The sequence below is a fragment of the Ascaphus truei genome, chromosome 4 (genome assembly GCF_040206685.1).
Source record: "Ascaphus truei isolate aAscTru1 chromosome 4, aAscTru1.hap1, whole genome shotgun sequence".
Lineage (NCBI taxonomy): Eukaryota > Metazoa > Chordata > Amphibia > Anura > Ascaphidae > Ascaphus > Ascaphus truei.
The window spans coordinates 3525954-3546760 of NC_134486.1; the positions used below are offsets into that span (position 1 = coordinate 3525954).

At 49.8% G+C, this 20807-nt stretch overlaps 1 protein-coding gene across 1 annotated transcript in view; it reads left to right on the forward strand.

The window, feature by feature from the left end:
• The window catches only part of MPV17 (mitochondrial inner membrane protein MPV17), a 71680-nt gene extending 61605 nt beyond the window's left edge, over window positions 1-10075 (forward strand). Inside the window, exons 5-7 of the mRNA XM_075595202.1 lie at window positions 1396-1428; window positions 1909-1961; window positions 9948-10075. Of these exons, the coding sequence (XP_075451317.1) occupies window positions 1396-1428; window positions 1909-1961; window positions 9948-10017 (156 nt within the window). The 3' untranslated portion in view covers window positions 10018-10075. The remainder of the gene's footprint in view (window positions 1-1395; window positions 1429-1908; window positions 1962-9947) is intronic.
• Window positions 10076-20807: the final 10732 nt, after the last annotated feature.

Here is a 20807-nt window from a genome sequence, read left to right on the forward strand (position 1 = left end):
TATCACAGGTACAGGTGGGGGGTCCCTGCTCAGATATCACAGGTACAGGTGGGGGTCCCTGCTCAGATATCACAGGTACAGGTGTGGGGGTCCCTGCTCAGATATCACAGGTACAGGTGTGGGGGTCCCTGCTCAGATATCAAAGGTACAGGTGGGGGGTCCCTGCTCAGATATCACAGGTACAGGTGGGGGTCCCTGCTCAGATATCACAGGTACAGGTGGGTGGTCCCTGCTCAGATATCACAGGTACAGGTGGGGGGTCCCTGCTCAGATATCACAGGTACATGTGGGGGGTCCCTGCTCAGATATCACAGGTACAGGTGGGGGGTCCCTGCTCAGATATCACAGGTACAGGTGGGGGTCCCTGCTCAGATATCACAGGTACAGGTGGGGGTCCCTGCTCAGATATCACAGGTACAGGGGGGGTGGTGTTCCCTGCTCAGATATCACAGGTACAGGTGGGGGGTCCCTGCTCAGATATCACAGGTACAGGTGGGGGGTCCCTGCTCAGATATCACAGGTACAGGTGAGGGTTCCCTGCTCAGATATCACAGGTACAGGTGGGGGTCCCTGCTCAGATATCACAGGTACAGGTGGGGGTCCCTGCTCAGATATCACAGGTACAGGGGGGGTGGTGTTCCCTGCTCAGATATCACAGGTACAGGTGGGGGGTCCCTGCTCAGATATCACAGGTACAGGTGGGGGGTCCCTGCTCAGATATCACAGGTACAGGTGGGGGTCCCTGCTCAGATATCACAAGTACAGGGGGGGTGGTGTTCCCTGCTCAGATATCACAGGTACAGGTGGGGGGTCCCTGCTCAGATATCACAGGTACAGGTGGGGGGTCTCTGCTCAGATATCACAGGTACAGGTGGGGGAGTCCCTGCTCAGATATCACAGGTACAGGTGGGGGGTCCCTGCTCAGATATCACAGGTACAGGTGAGGGTTCCCTGCTCAGATATCACAGGTACAGGTGGGGGGGTCTCTGCTCAGATATCACAGGTACAGGTGGGGGGTCCCTGCTCAGACATCACAGGTACAGGTGGGGGGTCCCTGCTCAGATATTACAGGTACAGGTGGGGGGTTCCCTGCTCAGATATCACAGGTACAGGTGGGGGGTCCCTGCTCAGACATCACAGGTACAGGTGGGGGTCCCTGCTCAGATATTACAGGTGAGGGGTCCCTGCTCAGATATTACAGGTACAGGTGGGGTCCCTGCTCAGATATCACAGGTACAGGTGGGGGGTCCCTGCTCAGACATCACAGGTACAGGTGGGGGTCCCTGCTCAGATATTACAGGTGAGGGGTCCCTGCTCAGATATCACAGGTACAGGTGATGTCCCTTTTTCTCTCTTCCTGTGCTATGGGTGATGATGGTTCTGTTTCTGTTGCAGGATTACAGAGATGCCTTAATTACTAATTACTATGTAAGTGTCCATGCCGGGTTCGGGGTAACCGTTTACCCCTGTGATGTCCCCTTATATGTCCTGTAACACGTCCTGTGCACCTGTGTGTGTCCTGTAACATGTCCTGTGCACGTGTGTGTTCTGTAACGTCATGTGCACGTGTATGTCCTGTAACACGTCATGTGCACGTGTGTCCTGTAACACGTCCTGTGCACCTGTGTGTGCCCTGTAACACGTCCTGTGTGTGTCCTGTAACACGTCCTGTGCACCTGCGTGTGCCCTGTAACACGTCCTGTGTATGTCCTGTAACACGTCCTGTGTATGTCCTGTAACACGTCCTGTGTATGTCCTGTAACACGTCCTGTGTACCTGTGTATGACCTGTAACACGTCATGTCACCCACATATGTCGTGTCATGTGACCCTATGCATGCCAATGTCGTGTCCTCATATCACCTGAGTTTCTCTCCTCACCTTAACACGCGTGTGTTTGTTTCCTCAGATATGGCCGGCTGTTCAGATGGCAAATTTCTACTTCATCCCATTATATCACAGGTATATACCGCGTATAGGGGCGCCGCGTATATTAACACCGCGTATAGGGACACCGCGTATAGGGACACTGCGTATAGGGACACTGCGTATAGTAACACTGCGTATAGGGACTTTCCCACACAGGCAAATCTCCCTCTTCTAACCCTTACCTCTGTCTGCTCCAGAATCTCTCGTCTCACCTGCGTGTTTGCGCATGCTTGTCACCTGCGTGTTTGCGCATGCTTGTCACCTGCGTGTTTGCGCCTGCTTGTCACCTGCGTGTTTGCTTGTCACCTGCGTGTTTGTGCATGCGTGTCACCTGCGTGTTTGCGCATGCTTGTCACCTGCGTGTTTGCGCATGCTTGTCACCTGCGTGTTTGCGCATGCTTGTCACCTGCGTGTTTGCGCATGCTTGTCACCTGCGTGTTTGCGCCTGCTTGTCACCTGCGTGTTTGCTTGTCACCTGCGTGTTTGCGCATGCTTGTCACCTGCATGTTTGCTTGTCACCTGCGTGTTTGCGCATGCTTGTCACCTGTGTGTTTGCTTGTCACCTGCGTGTTTGCGCGTCACCTGCGTGTTTGCGCATGCTTGTCACCTGTGTGTTTGCGCATGCTTGTCACCTGTGTGTTTGCGCATGCTTGTCACCTGTGTGTTTGCGCATGCTTGTCACCTGCGTGTTTGCTTGTCACCTGCGTGTTTGCGCATGCTTGTCACCTGCGTGTTTGCTTGTCACCTGTGTGTTTGCGCATGCTTGTCACCTGCGTGTTTGCTTGTCACCTGCGTTTTTGCGCATGCTTGTCACCTGCGTCTTTGTGCATGTTTGTCACCTGCATGTTTGCGCATTCGTGTCACCTGCGTGTTTGCGCATTCTTTTCACATGCGTGTTTGCGCATGCGTGTTACCTGCGTTTTTGTGCATGCGTGTCACCTGCGTGTTTGTGTATGGGTGTCACCTGCGTGTTTGTGTATGCATGTCACCTGCGTGTTTGTGCATGCGTGCCACCTGCGTGTTTGTATATGCGTGCCACCTGCGTGTTTGTGCATGCTTGTCACCTGCGTGTTTGTGCATGCTTGTCACCTGCGTGTTTGCGCATGCGTGTCACCTGCATGTTTGTGCGTGCGTGTCACCTGCGTGTTTGTATATGCATGCCACCTGCGTGTTTGTGCATGCGTGTCACCTGCATGTTTGTGCGTGCGTGTCACCTGCGTGTTTGTGTATGCGTGTCACCTGCGTGTTTGCACATTCTTGTCACCTGCGTGTTTGCGCATTCTTGTCACCTGCGTGTTTGCGCATGCGTGTCACCTGCGTGTTTGTGCATGCGTGTCACCTGCGTGTTTGTGCATGTGTGTCACCTGCGTGTTTGTGTATGCGTGTCACCTGCGTGTTTGTGCATGCGTGCCACCTGCGTGTTTGTGCATGCTTGTCACCTGCATGTTTCTGCGTGCGTGTCACCTGCGTGTTTGTTTATGCGTGTCACCTGCGTGTTTGTATATGCGTGCCACCTGCATGTTTGTGCACAAACACAAATCCCACGTGTGCGCACAGACACACATCCCACGTGTGCGCACAGACACACATCCCACGTGTGCGCACAGACACACATCCCACGTGTGCGCACAGACACACATCCCACGTGTGCGCACAGACACACATCCCACGTGTGCGCACAGACACACATCCCACGTGTGCGCACAGACACACATCCCACGTGTGCGCACAGACACACATCCCACGTGTGCGCACAGACACACATCCCACGTGTGCGCACAGACACACATCCCACGTGTGCGCACAGACACACATCCCACGTGTGCGCACAGACACACATCCCACGTGTGCGCACAGACACACATCCCACGTGTGCGCACAGACACACATCCCACGTGTGCGCACAGACACACATCCCACGTGTGCGCACAGACACACATCCCACGTGTGCGCACAGACACACATCCCACGTGTGCGCACAGACACACATCCCACGTGTGGGCACAGACACACATCCCACGTGTGGGCACAGACACACATCCCACGTGTGGGCACAGACACACATCCCACGTGTGGGCACAGACACACATCCCACGTGTGCGCACAATCATTTCTCAGACAGGTCTGCGACCCTGCCCTTCCCCATTATCTCTTAGCATACAATGCTTCCACTGCAGCCAGGAATTCTGGGTAATGACATGCAAATGAGCTAAGAGATAACAGGGAAAGGCAGGTTGTAAGCGTGTCTGAGACAGTGAGACACAGGACCATCCATCAGCAGTGTGCTGGGGGGGGTCAGGAGGGGAGAGGAGGTAAGGGGCAGGGAGACACAGGACCATCCATCAGCAGTGTGCAGGGGGGGCAGGGGGGAGAGAGACACAGGACTATACATCAGCAGGGTGCAGGTGGGGGTCAGGGGGGGGAGAGGAGGTAAGGGGCAGGGAGACACAGGACCATCCATCAGCAGCGTGCAGGGGGGAGAGGGGGTAAGGGGCAGCGAGACACAGGACCATCCATCAGCAGTGTAGGGGGGAGAGGGGGTAAGGGGCAGAGAGACACAGGACCATCCATCAGCAGTGTAGGGGGGAGAGGGGGTAAGGGGCAGAGAGACACAGGACCATACATCCATCAGCAGTGTGCAGGGGGGAGAGGGGGTAAGGGGCAGTGAGACACAGGACCATACATCCATCAGCAGTGTGCAGGGGGGGGGAGGGGGTAAGGGGCAGTGAGACACAGGACCATCCATCAGCAGTGTGCAGGGGGGAGAGGGGGTAAGGGGCAGAGAGACACAGGACCATACATCCATCAGCAGTGTTCAGGGGGGAGAGGGGGTAAGGGGCAGTGAGACACAGGACCATACATACATCAGCAGTGTGTAGGGGGGAGAGGGGGTAAGGGGCAGTGAGACACAGGACCATACACCCATCAGCAGTGTGCAGGGGTGGGGGTAAGGGGCAGAGAGACACAGGACCATACATCCATCAGCAGTGTGCAGGGGGGAGAGGGGGTAAGGGGCAGTGAGACACAGGACCATACATACATCAGCAGTGTGCAGGGGGGAGAGGGGGTAAGGGGCAGTGAGACACAGGACCATACATCCATCAGCAGTGTGCAGGGGGGAGAGGGGGTAAGGGACAGGGAGACACAGGACCATCCATCAGCAGTGTGCAGGGGGGAGAGGGGGTAAGGGGCAGTGAGACACAGGACCATACATCCATCAGCAGTGTAGGGGGGAGAGGGGGTAAGGGGCAGTGAGACACAGGACCATACACCCATCAGCAGTGTGCAGGGGGGAGAGGGGGTAAGGGACAGTGAGACACAGGACCATACAACCATCAGCAGTGTGCAGGGGGGAGAGGGGGTAAGGGACAGTGAGACACAGGACCATACATCCATCAGCAGTGTGCAGGGGGAGAGGGGGTAAGGGGCAGTGAGACACAGGACCATACATCCATCAGCAGTGTAGGGGGGAGAGGGGGTAAGGGGCAGAGAGACACAGGACCATACATCCATCAGCAGTGTGCAGGGGGGAGAGGGGGTAAGGGGCAGTGAGACACAGGACCATACAGCCATCAGCAGTGTGCAGGGGGGGAGAGGGGGTAAGGGACAGTGAGACACAGGACCATACACCCATCAGCAGTGTGCAGGGGGGAGAGGGGGTAAGGGGCAGTGTGACACAGGACTATACATCCATCAGCAGTGTGCAGGGGGGAGCAGGGGTAAGGGGCAGTGAGACGCAGGACCATACATCCATCAGCAGTGTGCAGGGGGGAGAGGGGGTAAGGGGCAGTGAGACACAGGACCATACATCCATCAGTAGTGTGCAGGGGGGAGAGGGGGTAAGGGTCAGTGTGACACAGGACCATACATCCATCAGCATTGTGCAGGGTGGAGAGGGGGTAAGGGGCAGTGTGACACAGGACCATACATCCATCAGCAGCGTGCAGGGGGGAGAGGGGGTAAGGGACAGTGAGACACAGGACCATACATCCATCAGCAGTGTGCAGGGGGGAGAGGGGGTAAGGGACAGTGAGACACAGGACCATACATCCATCAGCAGTGTGCAGGGGGGAGAGGGGGTAAGGGACAGTGAGACACAGGATCATACACCCATCAGCAGTGTGCAGGGGGGAGAGGGGGTAAGGGGCAGTGTGACACAGGACCATACATCCATCAGCAGTGTGCAGGGGGGAGAGGGGGTAAGGGACAGTGAGACACAGGACCATACATCCATCAGCAGTGTGCAGGGGGGAGAGGGGGTAAGGGACAGTGAGACACAGGACTATACATCCATCAGCAGTGTGCAGGGGGGAGAGGGGGTAAGGGACAGTGAGACACAGGACCATACACCCATCAGCAGTGTGCAGGGGGGAGAGGGGGTAAGGGACAGTGAGACACAGGACTATACATCCATCAGCAGTGTGCAGGGGGGAGAGGGGGTAAGGGGCAGTGAGACACAGGACCATACATCCATCAGCAGTGTAGGGGGGAGAGGGGGTAAGGGGCAGAGAGACACAGGACCATACATCCATCAGCAGTGTGCAGGGGGGAGAGGGGGTAAGGGGCAGTGAGACACAGGACCATACAGCCATCAGCAGTGTGCAGGGGGGAGAGGGGGTAAGGGGCAGTGTGACACAGGACCATACATCCATCAGCAGTGTACAGGGGGGAGAGGGGGTAAGGGGCAGTGAGACACAGGACCATACAGCCATCAGCAGTGTGCAGGGGGGAGAGGGGGTAAGGGGCAGTGTGACACAGGACCATACATCCATCAGCAGTGTGCAGGGGGGAGAGGGGGTAAGGGGCAGTGTGACACAGGACCATCCATCCATCAGCAGTGTGCAGGGGGGAGAGGGGGTAAGGGGCAGTGAGACACAGGACTATACATACATCAGCAGTGTGCAGGGGGGAGAGGGGGTAAGGGGCAGTGTGACACAGGACCATACATCCATCAGCAGTGTGCAGGGGGGAGAGGGGGTAAGGGGCAGTGTGACACAGGACCATACATCCATCAGCAGTGTGCAGGGGGGAGAGGGGATAAGGGGCAGTGAGACACAGGACCATACATCCATCAGCAGTGTGCAGGGGGGAGAGGGGGTAAGGGACAGTGAGACACAGGACTATACACCCATCAGCAGTGTGCAGGGGGGAGAGGGGGTAAGGGGCAGTGTGACACAGGACCATACACCCATCAGCAGTGTGCAGGGGGGAGAGGGGGTAAGGGGCAGTGTGACACAGGACCATACACCCATCAGCAGTGTGCAGGGGGGAGAGGGGGTAAGGGACAGTGAGACACAGGACCATACACACATCAGCAGTGTGCAGGGGGGAGAGGGGGTAAGGGGCAGTGAGACACAGGACCATACACCCATCAGCAGTGTGCAGGGGGGAGAGGGGGTAAGGGACAGTGAGACACAGGACCATACACCCATCAGCAGTGTGCAGGGGGGAGAGGGGGTAAGGGGCAGTGAGACACAGGGCCATACATCCATCAGCAGTGTGCAGGGGGAGAGAGGGGGTAAGGGGCAGTGTGACACAGGACCATACACCCATCAGCAGTGTGCAGGGGGGAGAGGGGGTAAGGGACAGTGAGACACAGGACCATACACCCATCAGCAGTGTGCAGGGGGGAGAGGGGGTAAGGGACAGTGAGACACAGGACCATACACCCATCAGCAGTGTGCAGGGGGGAGAGGGGGTAAGGGGCAGTGTGACACAGGACCATACACCCATCAGCAGTGTGCAGGGGGGAGAGGGGGTAAGGGGCAGTGAGACACAGGACCATACACCCATCAGCAGTGTGCAGGGGGGAGAGGGGGTAAGGGGCAGAGAGACACAGGACCATACACCCATCAGCAGTGTGCAGGGGGGAGAGGGGGTAAGGGGCAGTGAGACACAGGACCATACACCCATCAGCAGTGTGCAGGGGGGAGAGGGGGTAAGGGGCAGTGAGACACAGGACCATACATCCATCAGCAGTGTGCAGGGGGGAGAGGGGGTAAGGGGCAGTGAGACACAGGACCATACACCCATCAGCAGTGTGCAGGGGGGAGAGGGTAAGGGGCAGTGAGACACAGGACCATACACCCATCAGCAGTGTGCAGAGGGGAGAGGGGGTAAGGGGCAGAGAGACACAGGACCATACAGCCATCAGCAGTGTGTAGGGGGGAGAGGGGGTAAGGGGCAGTGAGACACAGGACCATACATCCATCAGCAGTGTGCAGGGGGGAGAGGGGGTAAGGGCCAGAGAGACACAGGACTATACATCCATTAGAAGTGTGAGGGGGGGGGGGGTAAGGGGCAGTGAGACACAGGACCATCCATCCATCAGCAGTGTGCAGGGGGGGGGGGGGTAAGGGGCAGTGAGACACAGGACTATACATCAGCAGTGTGCAGGGGGGGGGCAATGGGGAGAGGGGGTAAGGGGCAGAGAGACACAGGACCATCCATCCATCAGCAGTGTGCAGGGGGGGGGGGGTAAGGGGCAGTGAGACACAGGACTATACATCAGCAGTGTGCAGGGGGGGGCAGGGGGGAGAGCGGGTAAGGGGCAGAGAGACACAGGACCATCCATCCATCAGCAGTGTGCAGGGGGGGGGGTAAGGGGCAGTGAGACACAGGACTATACATCAGCAGTGTGCAGGGGGGGGCAGGGGGGAGAGGGGGTAAGGGACAGTGAGACACAGGACCATACACCCATCAGCAGTGTGCAGGGGGGAGAGGGGGTAAGGGACAGTGAGACACAGGACCATCCATCAGCAGTGTGTAGGGGGGAGAGGGGGTAAGGGGCAGTGAGACACAGGACCATCCATCAGCAGTGTGTAGGGGGGAGAGGGGGTAAGGGGCAGTGAGACACAGGACCATACACCCATCAGCAGTGTGTAGGGGGGAGAGGGGGTAAGGGGCAGTGAGACACAGGACCATACACCCATCAGCAGTGTGTAGGGGGGAGAGGGGGTAAGGGGCAGTGAGACACAGGACCATACACCCATCAGCAGTGTGTAGGGGGGAGAGGGGGTAAGGGGCAGAGAGACACAGGACCATACATCCATCAGCAGTGTGCAGGGGGGAAGGGGGTAAGGGGCAGAGAGACACAGGACCATACACCCATCAGCAGTGTGTAGGGGGGAGAGGGGGTAAGGGGCAGTGAGACACAGGACTATACACCCATTACAATCACAGACTGTATTTTTATGTACTTCTTATGATCATTGCAGTAATATTTTTATTCTTCCTCTGTTGCATCTTTCCCTTTCTCCTCCTTTCTCACCCCTTCTATCCCCTCGCTTTCCCTCCACATTCTTTCTTTCTTTTCCCTCCTCCACTCTCTCACCCTCCTCCACCCCCCTCCCTCTCATTATTCATGGGGCTGACCTCTGGCTATAGTGGTCCTTGTATTGTGTATTTAGAATTTCTTACAAACTGTTTACAATTTATAACGTGTGTATCCTTTATTTTAGTGTATTTGTTACTATTAATGCCGAGTTATTTAAAGAATTTCTTCCATCTTATTATATGTTATTATATTCTATAGGTACACAGATTGTATACAGATGTATGTCTTTTTATTGTAGCATGTATAATCTCGTGCAGTATATGTTTGAGTAGCGCTGCTATCACGTGTTTGTGTAGTTATACTCCTCCCTGCTGTTCCTTGTCACCCTTCCATGGCTTCAAACACCTCATCACACTGCCTTATGTACAGTACATCTCTGCTCTTTTGTTCTTTCCCCCTGCTCCCCCTTACACTGTTTTAGCCATAGATTCCCTTGTTAATCAGTATTTCCGACCTGAGGAAGAGAGGAGAACTCTGGAAAGCTGGTCCTATGACATAAATTGTTATAAAAAAGGTATCGCCTAATACTGAAGAACTCAATAATTCTGCAATATATAGATATTGATTACAGCGTTTATATGTTCCGCTGGTTCACAATTTATTTAATGAATTCACTTTATTGTATATAAGCATCACATAATGACGGTTCCTGTGTCTCTTTGCTCTGTTGCCTGTGTGTGCAGACTGGCGGTGGTGCAGTGTGTCGCTGTCGTCTGGAACTCCTACCTCTCCTGGAAGGCGAACAAGTCTTGATCCTGAGTGTTGGAGCCGATACCCTTTCTATTCCGATGCAATAAAGTTGTATATACCAGGTGCCTCTCTGCCTGATTTCTATGTCTTTAGCAGCAAACGCGCTTTATTTAATATGCCGCCACGCAGTGGTTGAAGGGCCTTACCCTGCCAGTGAGGCTTAACACTGTGTCGCAGGCCCCTTGCAGCTAAAGGGTTAAAAGAAAAAGAGTGGTACTGGGACGAGGGCAAAGCTGTGTGGGCCTGGTTTTGGAGGAGTTTAGTTGTAATGGCCGTCATGGAGAGGTCTGGTAACGCCGGAGCACCAGACTACCAATTCCTAAAACAGCGGGTCACCGGTATACTGAGCCTATCCCGAATCCGCCCCGCCGGGAAAGCGCCTCGGTCCTACTGACCGCAAGGGATTCACGCTCGGACTAGGGCAAAAAGGGTGCCCAAAAACACGCCTCCCCACCCAGTACCACTAGGGAACCTACCCCAAGAGTCACGGTCTTATACCTGGAGGTACCTCCCATCTTCTCGGGTAGATCCAAACGTGTCCATCTCAGGCTCTAACTCCAACCCCCTGGATATCACCTGTGGTGTCCCGCAAGGCTCTGTTCTGGGGCCCCTACTCTTCTCAGTGTTCATTAATGATCTTCCCACAGCTTGTAAGGAAGCCTCAATACACATGTATGCAGATGACACAATCCTATATGCACACAGCCATAGCCTCTCTGACCTTCAACACATACTTCAGTCTGACGTTTTAAGACATGAAAATTGGATTTCCCAAAACAAACTGTTTTTTTTCAACTTAATTTTTATTGAAAGATTTCAAGGAAGGTACAGAAGGTAAAATAGGAGCGTTAAGGATGTCATACAGCGCAAACCGGAACACGCACGGTCCGGCCCCACTTATACAAATGTCATGAATAACCAAATTGTTGGGGTCCTCCCTGACATCCCGTAATAATTCAACAGTTAAATAATAGTGGACACGACAAAACAAGGGGGGAGGGAGGGAGGGGGGTGGTAAGATAACTTGCAAAAGTCTACAGTTATTTTTCCTGCAACCGGGCAAATCTCTTGTTTCTGAGGAATATTTATACGTAATAATTATTACTCTCCCTTATTTGGATAGTGGATCTGTGCTAGAGGGTTCTTCCCCCGGAGGTTTCTCGCCTCCTGTCTATACGCATGCCAATTCTGTGATATCCCCCTGGCCCCCTTCTTGGGCAAACCATGGGGCCGCGGTCTGGGAGAACTTGAGGCAGCTCTCAGGAAGGCCGTGAGTTTCTCCATCATAGAGATATGCCTTATCCTACGTTTTAATAAGAGGAACATCGGGCACAATGGATTTAGTATATCCAAACTCATTTATTGAGCCAACACAACTGTGTTTGGATATACTAAATCCGTTGTGCCCGATGTTCCTCTTATTATCTGTTCAGGACTGATCGCAGGCTTTCGTTCAAACTTCAGAGCACCGGTAACTGTATCATCATTTTCTTTTCAATTTGAGGGGTGCAGCATTTCCTTACTTGTCTGGAATATCCTACGTTTTACCTTGGCCATAGAGGGGGCTCCCTGTTTTTTCCAGGACGCCGCAATACAGCATCTCGTGGCTGACATAATATGAGCGAGCAACTTGGCTGAGGCTCTTGGGATATCTTGAACTGGTCTGCCTAGTAGGGCGGACCAAGAGTCAGGTCTCGGAGCCACATTTAGTAGTCTATTAATGAGTAGATAGACCCGTCTCCATAGTGGGACGAGTTTCGGGCAGTTCCACCAAATGTGTGACATTGAGCCATTTTGTCCGCAACCTCTGAAACAAGCCGGCGAGTGGGAGTTGAATATCGCATGGAGCCTAACTGGAGTCATATAACACCGGAATAATAGTTTATAGGAAGTCTCTTTGACCACAGTGCAGATCGAACTTTTTGCCCCAGCCTCCCAGATATCAGCCCCGTCTGCGTCGTCCAGGACCTCACCCAGCTCTTCCTCCCATTTTAGCATGTGGGAATATGTATTGTCTGTCCCAGAGTTAATTGGGGAGTAGCACAAGGCAGAAATCATGGCCCTCTCCTGAAATCTATTCTTAAATAGAGATTCAAAATAGGTGTGTGAAGGAGGGTCCCCAGCCTCAAAAAACTGGGTGACAAAGTGTTTAACCTGTAGATATCTGAATACTTCCGAGAGTGGCAGGTTCCTATTTTTTTTTGTAGCTCTGGGAATGGAATTATCTCGGTATTGGTAAGCAGGTCCCCCACTCTGGTAATACCCGCTGCTCTCCAAGCTTGGAATGCACCCAACGGTCTGCCTGGGTCAAAATCTGCGTTACCAAAAAGCAGAATCATGGGATCTGACTTTTGTAAGTTTAAATTTACATTTCAGGCAGTCCCAAAGTGTCAGTGAATGTCTAATCACTGGGTGAGAGAGAGTGTTTAGTGGTCTGACAGATTTGGTCAGCCATAAAAGCGTTTTTTTTTTTTGCTGGTTTAGACTCGGCATTCTCTACCCAGCCTCTCATCTGCGGGTCAGAGCTCCAAAGCAGAATCTGACTCATCTGTGAGGTCTGATGGTATCTCAGCAGACTTGGGAGGCCTAGCCCACCCTTCACCGTGGGTCTATATAATACCTCTTTTTGGACCCTTGGGCACTTCCTGTTCCATACAAATTTTGTGATGTTGGATTGGAGGTCCTCAAGGGAGAGTGCGGAAAAGGTACATTATCCGTGGCAGGAGATTCATTTTAGTGGATTCAATCTTGCCGACCCATGATAGGTTTGTTATATTTACCCCATGTTTCTAGATCCTTCTTCATGTTTTAAATTAGTTTGGGGTAATTGAATTTGGATAGAGTTTCATTTGATTTAGTAATGTTGATTCCAAATTAAGTTTTAGGAGCTTGACTGTGTCATTGGGCAGGTAAACCACTAATCATAACTCATTACCCAGCACCGCAATGTGTAATCACAGCTCATTACCCTGCAATGTATAATCACAGCTCATTACCCAGCACTGCAATGTATAATCTCAGCTCATTACCCTGCACTGCAATGTGTAATCACAGCTCATTACCCAGCACTGCAATGTGTAATCACAGCTCATTACCTTGCAATGTATAATCACAGCTCATTACCCAACACTGCAATGTATAATCACAGCTCATTACCCTGCACTGCAATGTATAATCACAGCTCATTACCCAGCACTGCAATGTGTAATCACAGCTCATTACCCAGCACTGCAATGTATAATCACAGCTCATTACCCAGCACTGCAATGTGTAATCACAGCTCATTACCCAGCACTGCAATGTATAATCACAGCTCATTACCCAGCACTGCAATGTGTAATCACAGCTCATTACCCAGCACCGCAATGTGTAATCACAGCTCATTACCCTGCAATGTATAATCACATCTCATTACCCAGCACTGCAATGTGTAATCACAGCTCATTACCCAGCACTGCAATGTGTAATCACAGCTCATTACCCAGCACTGCAATGTGTAATCACAGCTCATTACCCTGCACTGCAATGTATAATCACAGCTCATTACCCAGCACTGCAATGTGTAATCACAGCTCATTACCCTGCACTGCAATGTATAATCACAGCTCATTACCCAGCACTGCAATGTGTAATCACAGCTCATTACCCTGCACTGCAATGTATAATCACAGCTCGTTACCTGCGCTGCAATGTATAATCACCGCTCATTACCCATCACTGCAATGTATAATCACAGCTCATTACCCAGCACTGCAATGTGTAATCACAGCTCATTACCCAGCACCGCAATGTGTAATCACAGCTCATTACCCTGCAATGTATAATCACAGCTCAATACCCAGCACTGCAATGTATAATCACAGCTCATTACCCTGCACTGCAATGTATAATCACAGCTCATTACCCAGCACTGCAATGTGTAATCACAGCTCATTACCCTGCACTGCAATGTATAATCACATCTCATTACCCTGCACTGCAATGTGTAATCACAGCTCATTACCCTGCACTGCAATGTGTAATCACTGCTCATTACCCTGCACTGCAATGTATAATCACATCTCATTACCCAGCACAGCAATGTGTAATCACAGCTCATTACCCATCACCGCAATGTATAATCACAGCTCATTACCCTGCACTGCAATATATAATCACAGCTCATTACCCTGCACTGCAATGTGTAATCACAGCTCATTACCCTGCAATGTATAATCACAGCTCATTACCCTGCACTGCAATGTGTAATCACAACTCATTACCCTGCACTGCAATGTGTAATCACAGCTCATTAACTGCAATGTATAATCACAGCTCATTACCCTGCAATGTATAATCACAGCTCATTACCCTGCAATCTATAATCACAGCTCATTACCCTGCACTGCAATGTGTAATCACAGCTCATTACCCTGCACTGCAATGTGTAATCACAGCTCATTACCCTGCACTGCAATGTGTAATCACAGCTCATTACCCTGCACTGTATAATCACAGCTCATTACCCTGCACTGCAATGTGTAATCACAGCTCATTACCCTGCACTGCAATGTGTAATCACATCTCATTACCCAGCACAGCAATGTGTAATCACAGCTCATTACCCATCACCGCAATGTATAATCACAGCTCATTACCCTGCACTGCAATATATAATCACAGCTCATTACCCTGCACTGCAATGTGTAATCACAGCTCATTACCCTGCAATGTATAATCACAGCTCATTACCCTGCACTGCAATGTGTAATCACAACTCATTACCCTGCACTGCAATGTGTAATCACAGCTCATTAACTGCAATGTATAATCACAGCTCATTACCCTGCAATGTATAATCACAGCTCATTACCCTGCAATCTATAATCACAGCTCATTACCCTGCACTGCAATGTGTAATCACAGCTCATTACCCTGCACTGCAATGTGTAATCACAGCTCATTACCCTGCACTGCAATGTGTAATCACAGCTCATTACCCTGCACTGTATAATCACAGCTCATTACCCTGCACTGCAATGTGTAATCACAGCTCATTACCCTGCACTGCAATGTGTAATCACAGCTCATTACCCTGCACTGTATAATCACAGCTCATTACCCTGCACTGCAATGTTTAATCACAGCTCATTACCCAGCACTGCAATGTATAATCACAGCTCATTACCCAGCACTGCAATGTATAATCACAGCTCATTACCCTGCACTGCAATGTATAATCACAGCTCATTACCCAGCACCGCAATGTGTAATCACAGCTCATTACCCAGCACGGCAATGTGTAATCACAGCTCATTACCCTGCACTGCAATGTATAATCACAGCTCATTACCCAGCACTGCAATGTGTAACCACAGCTCATTACCCTGCAATGTGTAATCACAGCTCATTACCCAGCACTGCAATGTGTAATCACAGCTCATTACCCTGCAATGTGTAATCACAGCTCATTACCCTGCAATGTGTAATCACAGCTCATTACCCAGCACTGCAATGTGTAATCACAGCTCATTACCCAGCACTGCAATGTGTAATCACAGCTCATTACCCTGCAATGTATAATCACAGCTCATTACCCAGCACTGCAATGTATAATCACAGCTCATTACCCAGCACTGCAATGTGTAATCACAGCTCATTACCCTGCACTGCAATATGTTATCACAGCTCATTACCCTGCACTGCAATGTATAATCACAGCTCATTACCCTGCACTGCAATGTGTAATCACAGCTCAATAACCAGCACTACAATGTGTAATCACAGCTCATTACCCAGCACGGCAATGTATAATCACAGCTCATTACCCAGCACTGCAATATATAATCACAGCTCATTACCCAGCACTGCAATGTATAATCACAGCTCATTACCCTTCACTGCAATGTATAATCACAGCTCATTACCCTGCACTGCAATGTGTAATCACATCTCATTACCCAGCACTGCAATGTATAATCACAGCTCATTACCCTGCACTGCAATGTATAATCACAGCTCATTACCCTGCACTGCAATGTGTAATCACAGCTCATTACCCTGCACTACAATGTGTAATCACAGCTCATTACCCTGCACTGCAATGTATAATCACAGCTCATTACCCTGCACTGCAATGTATAATCACAGCTCATTACTCAGCACTGCAATGTATAATCACAGCTCATTACCCAGCACTGCAATGTATAATCACAGCTCATTACCCAGCACTGCAATGTATAATCACAGCTCATTACCCTGCAATGTATAATCACAGCTCATTACCCTGCAATGTGTAATCACAGCTCATTAACCAGCACTGCAATGTATAATCACAGCTCATTACCATGCAATGCAATGTATAATCACAGCTCATTACCCTGCACTGCAATGTGTAATCACAGCTCATTACCCTGCACTGCAATGTGTAATCACAGCTCATTACCCAGCACTGCAATGTGTAATCACAGCTCATTACCCTGCACTGCAATGTATAATCACAACTCATTACCCAGCACTGCAATGTATAATCACAGCTCATTACCCAGCACTGCAATGTATAATCACAGCTCATTACCCAGCACTGCAATGTATAATCACAGCTCATTACCCTGCACTGCAATGTATAATCACAGCTCATTACTCAGCACTGCAATGTATAATCACAGCTCATTACCCAGCACTGCAATGTATAATCACAGCTCATTACCCAGCACTGCAATGTATAATCACAGCTCATTACCCTGCAATGTGTAATCACAGCTCATTAACCAGCACTGCAATGTATAATCACAGCTCATTACCATGCAATGCAATGTATAATCACAGCTCATTACCCTGCACTGCAATGTGTAATCACAGCTCATTACCCTGCACTGCAATGTGTAATCACAGCTCATTACCCAGCACTGCAATGTGTAATCACAGCTCATTACCCTGCACTGCAATGTATAATCACAACTCATTACCCAGCACTGCAATGTATAATCACAGCTCATTACCCAGCACTGCAATGTGTAATCACAGCTCATTACCCAGCACTGCAATGTATAATCACAGCTCATTACCCTGCACTGCAATGTATAATCACAGCTCATTACCCTGCAATGCAATGTATAATCACAGCTCATTACCCTGCACTGCAATGTGTAATCACAGCTCATTACCCAGCACTGCAATGTGTAATCACAGCTCATTACCCTGCACTGTATAATCACAGCTCATTACCCTGCACTGCAATGTTTAATCACAGCTCATTACCCAGCACTGCAATGTATAATCACAGCTCATTACCCAGCACTGCAATGTATAATCACAGCTCATTACCCTGCACTGCAATGTATAATCACAGCTCATTACCCAGCACTGCAATGTATAATCACAGCTCATTACCCTGCACTGCAATGTATAATCACAGCTCATTACCCAGCACCGCAATGTGTAATCACAGCTCATTACCCAGCACGGCAATGTGTAATCACAGCTCATTACCCTGCACTGCAATGTATAATCACAGCTCATTACCCAGCACTGCAATGTGTAACCACAGCTCATTACCCTGCAATGTGTAATCACAGCTCATTACCCAGCACTGCAATGTGTAATCACAGCTCATTACCCTGCAATGTGTAATCACAGCTCATTACCCAGCACTGCAATGTGTAATCACAGCTCATTACCCTGCAATGTATAATCACAGCTCATTACCCAGCACTGCAATGTATAATCACAGCTCATTACCCAGCACTGCAATGTGTAATCACAGCTCATTACCCTGCACTGCAATGTGTAATCACAGCTCATTACCCTGCACTGCAATGTATAATCACAGCTCATTACCCTGCACTGCAATGTGTAATCACAGCTCAATAACCAGCACTACAATGTGTAATCACAGCTCATTACCCAGCACGGCAATGTATAATCACAGCTCATTACCCAGCACTGCAATATATAATCACAGCTCATTACCCAGCACTGCAATGTATAATCACAGCTCATTACCCTTCACTGCAATGTATAATCACAGCTCATTACCCTGCACTGCAATGTGTAATCACATCTCATTACCCTGCACTGCAATGTATAATCACAGCTCATTACCCAGCACTGCAATGTATAATCACAGCTCATTACCCTGCACTGCAATGTATAATCACAGCTCATTACCCTGCACTGCAATGTGTAATCACAGCTCATTACCCTGCACTACAATGTGTAATCACAGCTCATTACCCTGCACTGCAATGTATAATCACAGCTCATTACCCTGCACTGCAATGTATAATCACAGCTCATTACTCAGCACTGCAATGTATAATCACAGCTCATTACCCAGCACTGCAATGTATAATCACAGCTCATTACCCAGCACTGCAATGTATAATCACAGCTCATTACCCTGCAATGTATAATCACAGCTCATTACCCTGCAATGTGTAATCACAGCTCATTAACCAGCACTGCAATGTATAATCACAGCTCATTACCATGCAATGCAATGTATAATCACAGCTCATTACCCTGCACTGCAATGTGTAATCACAGCTCATTACCCTGCACTGCAATGTGTAATCACAGCTCATTACCCAGCACTGCAATGTGTAATCACAGCTCATTACCCTGCACTGCAATGTATAATCACAACTCATTACCCAGCACTGCAATGTATAATCACAGCTCATTACCCTGCAATGTGTAATCACAGCTCATTACCCAGCACTGCAATGTATAATCACAGCTCATTACCCTGCACTGCAATGTATAATCACAGCTCATTACCCTGCAATGCAATGTATAATCACAGCTCATTACCCTGCACTGCAATGTGTAATCACAGCTCATTACCCAGCACTGCAATGTGTAATCACAGCTCATTACCCTGCACTGCAATGTGTAATCACATCTCGTTACCCTGCACTGCAATGTGTAATCACATCTCGTTACCCTGCACTGCAATGTGTAATCACAGCTCATTACCCAGCACTGCAATGTGTAGTCACAGCTCATTACCCTACACTGCAATGTGTAATCACAGCTCATTACCCAGCACTGCAATGTGTAATCACAGCTCATTACCCAGCACTGCAATGTATAATCACAGCTCATTACCCAGCACTGCAATGTATAATCACAGCACATTACCCAGCACTGCAATGTGTAATCACAGCTCATTACCCAGCACTGCAATGTATAATCACAGCTCATTACCCAGCACGGCAATGTACAATCACAGCACATTACCCAGCACTGCAATGTGTAATCACAGCTCATTACCCAGCACTGCAATGTATAATCACAGCTCATTACCCTGCACTGCAATGTGTAATCACAGTACATTACCCAGCACTGCAATGTATAATCACAGCTCATTACCCTGCAATGTATAATCACAGCTCATTACCCTGCACTGCAATGTATAATCACAGCTCATTACCCTGCACTGCAATGTATAATCACAGCTCATTACCCTGCACTGCAATGTATAATCACAGCTCATTACCCAGCACTGCAATATATAATCACAGCTCATTACCCAGCACTGCAATGTATAATCACAGCTCGTTACCTGCACTGCAATGTGTAATCACAGCTCATTACCCTGCACTGCAATGTGTAATCACAGCTCATTACCCTGCACTGCAATGTATAATCACAGCTCATTACCCAGCACTGCAATGTATAATCACAGCTCATTACCCAGCACTGCAATGTGTAATCACAGCTCATTACCCAGCACTGCAATGTATAATCACAGCTCATTACCCAGCACTGCAATGTGTAATCACAGCTCATTACCCAGCACTGCAATGTATAATCACAGCTCATTACCCAGCACTGCAATGTGTAATCACAGCTCATTACCCAGCACTGCAATGTATAATCACAGCTCATTACCCTGCACTGCAATGTATAATCACAGCTCGTTACCTGCACTGCAATGTGTAATCACAGCTCATTACCCTGCACTGCAATGTATAATCACAGCTCATTACCCAGCACTGCAATGTATAATCACAGCTCGTTACCTGCACTGCAATGTGTAATCACAGCTCATTACCCTGCACTGCAATGTATAATCACAGCTCGTTACCTGCACTGCAATGTGTAATCACAGCTCATTACCCAGCACTGCAATGTATAATCACAGCTCATTACCCAGCACTGCAATGTATAATCACAGCTCATTACCCAGCACTGCAATGTGTAATCACAGCTCGTTACCCAGCACTGCAATGTATAATCACAGCTCATTACCCTGCACTGCAATGTATAATCACAGCTCATTACCCAGCACTGCAATGTATAATCACAGCTCGTTACCTGCACTGCAATGTGTAATCACAGCTCATTACCCTGCACTGCAATGTATAATCACAGCTCATTACCCAGCACTGCAATGTATAATCACAGTACATTACCCAGCACTGCAATGTATAATCACAGCTCATTACCCTGCAATGTATAATCACAGCTCATTACCCAGCACTGCAATGTGTAATCACAGCTCATTACCCTGCACTGCAATGTATAATCACAGCTCGTTACCTGCACTGCAATGTGTAATCACAGCTCATTACCCTGCACTGCAATGTATAATCACAGCTCATTACCCAGCACTGCAATGTATAATCACAGCTCGTTACCTGCACTGCAATGTGTAATCACAGCTCATTACCCTGCACTGCAATGTATAATCACAGCTCGTTACCTGCACTGCAATGTGTAATCACAGCTCATTACCCAGCACTGCAATGTATAATCACAGCTCATTACCCAGCACTGCAATGTATAATCACAGCTCATTACCCAGC